At 25.6% G+C, this 7,894-nt stretch overlaps 3 protein-coding genes across 3 annotated transcripts; 1 reads left to right on the top strand and 2 right to left on the bottom strand.

Annotated features, from left to right (window-relative positions):
- Positions 1–706: 706 nt before the first annotated feature.
- On the bottom strand, positions 707–1,733 carry LOC122860010 (transferrin-like). The gene is made up of 4 exons (XM_044163652.1): positions 1,715–1,733; positions 1,248–1,358; positions 927–1,156; positions 707–844 (listed from the first exon to the last, which is right to left on the bottom strand). The coding sequence occupies exons 1-4, from the start codon at positions 1,731–1,733 to the stop codon at positions 707–709; spliced, it is 498 nt and encodes a 165-aa protein (XP_044019587.1).
- LOC122860009 (putative cyclin-dependent serine/threonine-protein kinase DDB_G0272797/DDB_G0274007) lies at positions 1,703–2,459 on the top strand. The gene is made up of 3 exons (XM_044163651.1): positions 1,703–1,825; positions 2,018–2,327; positions 2,387–2,459. The coding sequence occupies exons 2-3, from the start codon at positions 2,026–2,028 to the stop codon at positions 2,457–2,459; spliced, it is 375 nt and encodes a 124-aa protein (XP_044019586.1). The 5' UTR covers positions 1,703–1,825; positions 2,018–2,025.
- A 1,405-nt stretch (positions 2,460–3,864) lies between these two features.
- Positions 3,865–4,520, bottom strand: LOC122860008 (major facilitator superfamily domain-containing protein 8-like). The gene is made up of 4 exons (XM_044163650.1): positions 4,467–4,520; positions 4,149–4,395; positions 3,980–4,068; positions 3,865–3,906 (listed from the first exon to the last, which is right to left on the bottom strand). Exons 1-4 carry the CDS (start codon positions 4,518–4,520, stop codon positions 3,865–3,867), a joined length of 432 nt encoding a protein of 143 aa, XP_044019585.1.
- Between the last annotated feature and the right edge of the window lie 3,374 nt (positions 4,521–7,894).

Raw genomic sequence — 7,894 nt, 5'->3', positions numbered from 1 at the left:
TCATGGATATAAAATTTAAACTGGACACAAATTTACAACAAATGGCATCAATTCAAGTAGCTGCAAATATATGGCTAAGTCATCCAATGATTGCTAGAATAAGTAATTTTGTCACAAGGAATTACATCGAATTGAAGACTGTCGTTGATAATAAAATCAAGATAAAAATAAGAGAATGGCTTATCGATATATTTAAACAAGTTGATTCAATGAAATTACCTGATGCAATAAACATCATAGACATCATCAAATATTATCATGAAGTTGAAGAAAAACGTCAATTGAGATTTAAAAATTTAAACAAACTCAATATAACATTTAAAGAACGTCAAACAATTATTTCATTTATCATAATAACAATGGTAAAAAATTATTATTTATTTATTTTCTTGTTGGTTTGTTTTATTAATTTTAAATATTATCATTTTTTTTTTTTTTTCATAGACAATGCACTCGTACTCGTCAAGTACATTGTACATAGCTGTACGTATTTTTGAGGATGTTGTAAGAATTATTAAAGATACTGTTGATAATTTACAACTCATTGCACTGGCTGCAATATGGATTGCAATAAAGAGAGACTCGATTACATATATTATTCCAACAGTAAGTAATATTATTTAAGCAAAAAGAAAAAAACAATAATTAAATTTTTGATGATTTTAATTAATTTTAATTTTTTTCTTCAGACACAAAAAGTTGCTGACTACTCAAATGGTGTATTTACAGATGCAGATGTTAGAAAATGTAAAGCTGAAATTTTAGCTGCAATAAAATTTGATTTAGCATATGCTGATCCAAGTTTTATTTTATTTTCACCAATAACACCAAGTTCTGACAGTTCCTAATATAATTAATTTATCATGTTAAATATCACGTCTATCATATCATTAAATATGTTTAATATTATTAAATATTTATTTAACCTTTTGAACAGCATCGACATCTTTAATTTGTCCATTTGCCATGTAGCCCTGCCATGGTCTAGCAGCCCATGTGCATGGTTTTGTTGTTGCATCAATTGATATTTTGGTGCCATCAGGACAAAAGTACATGTAATCACTTGCTTTTTCAACTGATGGTGATACTGTTGTTTTGCCAATTGGTAAACCAAAGTAACGTTTAACATAGAGAACTTTTGTCCATGCAATATCACCTACAAATAAAAAATTAATACAATAATAATTTTAATATAATTTCAAGATGGAAAAATAAAAATGTAAAATATATTTTTAATTTTTGCTTGCCTCCATTTTGTGTTAGACATTTTAAGGCTCCTTCATAGCCAGAATATTTATCAGGATAATCACAAACTTCTGGTTTTTCACAGAGAGCACACATGTTGCTATAAGTTTCCTCTGATGAAAAAAAAAATCATTATCAATTTTAAAGAAATAATTATAATATAATAATTATAATTTTGTTTATAAACAATTTGACAATAACATAAATATTTTTATTTTTCTCTTTACTCTTGTATTCTCTCTCTTGCGTAATAATAATAATAATAATAGCCACATATTTTTTGTGGTTCCAAAATAGCGTGGGAATAAATGGGGAAATAAACAAAGCCCCTAGATGAATTTAAAAAATATTTTTCATACCAACAAAAAGGGTTTCTTACCCCTTCTATAATATTATCCCTTTTTGTTTCCCCTTATCGCCTGCTCCCGTTCTTTTTGCCGTGGATTTAGATCGATGATGGTCGCTTAACGCTTTTCATCGTCTATCATTTTACATTTACACTCGTAAATCTAATTAAATCGTGGTTAAAAAATAAAAAATATTCAAATTAAATTACTGAATAATTATCATCAATTAATTGGTAAGTAATATCAATTTTAATTTTTTTATTTTATTGATAACTTTACATTCAGTATAATGGTTAACTTTTTGTATAAAAAAAAAACTTCGTTTGTCTGTAATGAGCGTGTCAACCCCCATGATAATTAAAATAGATTAAAAAAAAAATAGTTCAACAGTTTAATAATTAGTGTTTAATAATTTCTTTTTTAAGGAAAGAAAATGGCAACTAAAGAAGATGAAGTTAAAAAAAAATATAATGATGCTGTTGCTGCACAAAAAGCAGCATTAGCAGAAGCACAAGAACTTGGTTTAGTTATTGTTGATGAAAATCATGAACAAGAATCTCAAAAAGAACAGCAACAACAACAACAACAACAACAACAACAACAACCACTACAAGCTGAAAATCAACAACAACAACAACAACAACAATTTGAAAATGGTGGTGCACGTGGACGTGGGGGACGAGGACGTGGTCGTGGGGGACGAGGACGTGGTGGTGAACGTGGTGGGGGGCGAAGGTAAATTAATTCTACATTTTTTATTTTATTTTTTTTTCATAAATTTTTTTATTTGACAGCTCCAGGTGGTATCGTCGTCAGCACTATCGATCAGCTGCACAAGGTGGAAAACACATATACAATTATTTTTAATAATTATTCAATATTTTCAACATCACCATAATTAAAACTATAAATATCTGGTTGTACAAATTGTCTGTTGGAAATTTTCAATATTAATAAACAAAACATGACAGAATATATTTTTATTTCTGATTTACCTTGATCGATCATTGTTGTAGTGATAATTAAATGAACAACAATAACCAGTTGCAATCAATGAACGTTTAATAAGTGTTTTACAATTTTTCATTTTACCCTCATATCGACATGCAACAATGAAATCTTCACACTGGGGACTTGCATATCTCATGAATTCTTTCAAGTTTATATTATTCACAACTAAAATATCATGTAGATTTTTAAGCTTTATTTGATTCTTTATTGTTTGATGATAAACATTACGTAGTTGCTTCAAACTATCCATAAAATCATTCATTGTCAATCCATCTGGTAGTGTACTAAAAAAAATTTAACATTGTATATTAAATAAATTAACACCACATAAAATAGTAAGTGAAGATGATGGAACAGAACAAGAAAAATATCATAAAATTATTTCAACATGAATTGGAAAATAATATTCTTGACAGAGTTTCATTTAATGCTCAACTTGAAGAAATTAAAGAAAGTCATGAACTTGAAATTTAATAAAATACTTTTACTATCTCATTTTAATGTACTTAATTATTATACACCAAAAAATAATTAAATATAAAAACAAATAATGGAAAATTAATATTTTTTTTCATCAAAAATAATAGTAGTTGTTCACATTGAAGATACATTTTAACCTAACCAACAATTGCATTTATACTACGATCAAGACCAGTATCAAGTTTTATTTTAATTTGAATTTTATTTCAGCAATGGATTTAAATTAATAAATAAACATTATAAAAAAACGTTAAAAAATTAAAATATTTGTTGATGATTAATTTTTTTAATTAAAAAAGACAGTTGACGTTAAGCTCATGCTCATCACTCATCCACATGATGTCTATAATGAATGATGATGACAATAATCAAATGCATCAATACAATATCAAATCCAACAAATAAAATTTAATAAAATATATATTTAAAAACAAAATTATAGATTGATTATTTTTTTGTTGATGAATTAAAATAAATAAATATTTTACCTGGGCATATGGAGCTAAATATTGAAGAGCTGTTATGTGTAATCTGAATTTTCCAGACTTGGTAAATTTACCAAAACATGTACCAAAACTCATTAAATGATCTGGAGCAATTGTCAAAGCTAAACCTAGATTTTTTTCAGCTACATAATATACTACATATATCCATCTGCTCGATCAATCAACAATTTAACATTTTCACCAATGCTACAAATAAAAAAATAAAAACACATGAATGAAATGATGAACAAATAAGCAATTTTAAATCTCTTGTAACTTACTATTTTGTTAGTTTTTCAAAATGATTGTATAACTTGTCCAATTGCAAAGCCAATAACCTGTTGAATAATAATATTTTAAATTTATAAAAACAATGGCATTGAAGAAAAAAAGAAATAAAATAAAAATTACCTGAGCAAGTGCAAGCATTGAGACAGCATGTGTTCTTTCAGATGTTTTTGTTGCAGCTGATAAATAAGCTCTTGCAACAGCAATATTAGCTGAAAATTAAATAATATAAATTATTTATTTAATAACAACAATAATATATTTAATAAATAATTTTTTAGAATTTATTTACCAGCACTAACTCCAACAAAAAATCTCGTGGCAATCATGTAATATTTTTTATTATCAATTGGTGAAACATCAAGTAAACTATAAAAACTTAATGAAATAACAAATAATGATAGTGTTACAATCATTGGTAATGTTGGTGATCCTCTTATGTTACCCCACCAGCCAATAAGTAGTGCAAATAACATTGCACCAAGTGGATTTGCTGCAACAACATAGCTCCAAAATCTTTTATCAGCTTGACGATCCAACTATATAACATTAAATAATTCATAATTATTATTATTTGATAAAAATTTAAATTAATTTATATTATTTATACCTTGTTTAAGTAAGGCCAACCACCAGTTAATACAATTGAAAAACCCAGTGTCATTAAAAACATGGCAAAATGAATAATATGAATACTTTTTTTCTTTCATATTTTTCAGTCCACGTTTTTAGGTTATCATCAATCGCCACTTGATTCTCTCTTCAATATAAAAAATATATTTTTATTTTTTGTTATAAATAATACTGAGATATAATGTCAATATAAAATTTATAATTATTTTTAAAAATTAATTTACCTTTTAAATAATTTTTTCTTTATAAAATCCATGTTTTTTTTTTTAATTTAAATTTTCATTTACGTGTAATTTTATCGCACAAACTGGTTGACTAGATTTGTTTTTTATTTTTAATCAAAAAATTATAATGCTGATCCAAAAATTCTTGAACCTTTTGAATTATAACAAAAGCAACGTCCTGTTGTGTAGTCTCTTTTACATGGTCTTGGACAATAATCACCTGTCTCCTTATCACAGCAAGGTGTCCATAATCCTTTTGGTTCTTCCCATTTTTGTGACTCACAAGTACCTACAGTCAAAACATCATCAATATTCCTTTTATAAAAAATAAATTTGTTGATGCTATATATTAACAAATACCTTTATTAATAACACAAATATCATTTTGTGAACAAATTAATCCTGGAAGACACTTTGAACATTTGCAGTTTTCATTTATACCTAAAATAATAAATATACATTAATTATAAAAAAAATACAATAATTATTAATTTATTTTTTAACTCACCCACTGATTCTTAGAAAAAAACTAAACAATCAATTATCACTATAAATTTGTAGAAAAACAAATATGGATTTAACATCATATCGTATTTTAAAATTATCAAGAGTTCTTGATTTAAACCACCATGTTAATGTTCGAAAATGTTTAATATGATTTTTATTATAAACAATACGATACTCGGTGTCAATTAAATTAATTGACGAATTAAGACCAAATTGTGAAGTATCATTATGTCTTAATTCTTGTGGTTTATTTGTTTCTAATTTTATAGAATTATTACTAATTATTTGAGTACCATATCTTGATCCAACATCAGTTAAAAGACAATTTGTATTTGTTGAATTATCATCTTGTTTTTTGACTTCAATAAAAGCATGCATACGTGCTATACGTGAGCCATCATTTTCAAGAATAATATCTGTACCTTTTCTTCCAATTGTAAATTTATCACCAGGTTTTATATTATAAAAATTATCAATATTTTTTTTCTCTTTTATACACCACATTGTTATTTATTTCTTTTGTTAATTAAATCTAATAGAATGTCAACATGAACATTTTTTATTTAAGTTTTTTATTAAAGACCTTAATTTAATTCTCTCAATTTTTTTCAGAAAGGTAACCTCTATGACACTGCCTTCACGCCCTTAAATTATTTTATAAATTTAAAATTAATTTACATAATAATATAAAATATATTTTTTATAATTTTTTTATATAGGTTACTTTTATTAGATAATAATGTGCAATGTGCAGATTTACCATGGGGGACGTTCCAAAAATCACTCGGAAACCCGAACCGGCGCAGTAGATGAAAAAATATAGAGATAAAATAAACTTAAAAGTAACTAGAGGTTACTGTAGATATTGTAAGCAATATTGCATATGCCATTTACTTTTGTTACTTATTACAGTTGTGAAAAGTATTTTTTATAATTATTATTAATAATTAAACAATAATAATTTATTGTTTTGTGCCTATAAAAATACATGAACAAAAAATCATGTCTACCACAACAAAATATCAAAAATTTTCTATGATCACAATCTTGACCTTCCGAGTTTTCGAGTGATTTTTGGAACGTCCCCCATATTGTTGAAGAAGCGCCACTTGACGACGTTGCTCAACTTGATGACTCAAGCCCTCAGCTTGGGGCCCCCTCAAGCCAGTTGGGTTCGAGAATCTAGCGCTGGTGCTTGTGCGTGTTCCGCGTCGGTTTTGTGAGGAAAAAAAAAAAGAATAAAAATACGTGTGTGCTGGTTAATTTTGGTAATATAAATTAATAAAAAGTGTATAAAAAGTGAAAGGGTTTTATGATTAATAAGTGTTTATTATTGATATGTGATTTTTTTATTGATAGGCTTGGATTTTTGCGATTTTGGATTTGGATAGTAATGGCGGCTAATTAGAGATTTTGGCTTGTTCTGGTGACGCTCTTATAATAGCGTCTGTTCAAGGTAAGAAATTATTTTCATTTTTTTCATATTTGTTTCAATAATAATATTTGCTGTTTTTTGTTCAAAATTTTGTGAAATTTATTTTTAGCACAATATTTATGCCGAGTTTTTTCTTCTTTTTATTTATCAATTTTATTCAATTTTTATATATATATATTTTTATATTCGACAATTACGGACATCTTGCAATAATTACTTTTTTTTTTTTTTTATTTATAACTGTCGGTAACAAAGATTATTAACAAATATTATGACAAATTCGAAACGACCCAATTTATGATAAAAAATTTTAATCAAATTTACTCAAATTTTTTTTAATAAAATTTAATATTGTTTCTAATTATTAACCAAATTAAGCATGTAACAAATTTTAATTCATTTTTTTTTTATATTTTAAAAAACTTTTTTTTTAAATCTATCAAATAATAATATTTTATTAATTAAATAAACAATAATTTACATAAATTATTTAATATTGTTTGAGAATTTTTTTTTTTTAATTTACATAAGTATAATTCGCGCGGATTTTTATAATTTGAAAAAAAGCTCAACGGATAATTCTATAAGTCACAGCAAGCGCCACCTGTCTGTTAAAAGTTAAAGTAAATGAACTTCTCAGCGAATTTATGCTTCTTGTAAATTTTTTGTATTTACAAATTATAACAATAACAACAAATATCTGTCAATATATATATTATTCAAAAAAATAGTCTACGTTAATAATTATTATTTATTTTTTAAACATGCAAGATTTTGCTTGGATATTTTTCAATCTTGATAAATTATTATTTTAATATTTTTTGTCTTGAACAAGGTACTCTCTTATATTATTATTTTTATTTTTATTAAAAATTATTGTATTTTCTTTATCAACAAATATAATTATTTTTTTATAAAAATGTTATACAAAATGTTTCCCACTCGGGGACACAGGTGTCAAGATTTTGTTCATTTTTTTTTTTTTTTGTTTTCATTTTGGTTTTTCTTTTCAATCTTTATTGTCAAAATTGTGGCCAGATGATACAATTAGTTTGTATATCAAGAAAATACTGGTGTATGCACTCAAAAATTTATTAAAACACTTTGATAAAATCCCTTACATCATACACAGCTGGCATTCTAACTTCTGACAATTCACTGTCGTGAAAGTTAACGACCATTTCATCCCCATGCTAAGCAAACTTTTAATGTTTTTCTTTTTTTTGTACACAAAAGTAC

This window comes from Aphidius gifuensis, unplaced genomic scaffold (assembly GCF_014905175.1).
Source record: "Aphidius gifuensis isolate YNYX2018 unplaced genomic scaffold, ASM1490517v1 Contig14, whole genome shotgun sequence".
Taxonomy (NCBI): domain Eukaryota; kingdom Metazoa; phylum Arthropoda; class Insecta; order Hymenoptera; family Braconidae; genus Aphidius; species Aphidius gifuensis.
The sequence above is the reverse complement of the archived record's forward strand: the minus strand, read 5'-3'. Positions and strand labels throughout refer to the sequence as shown.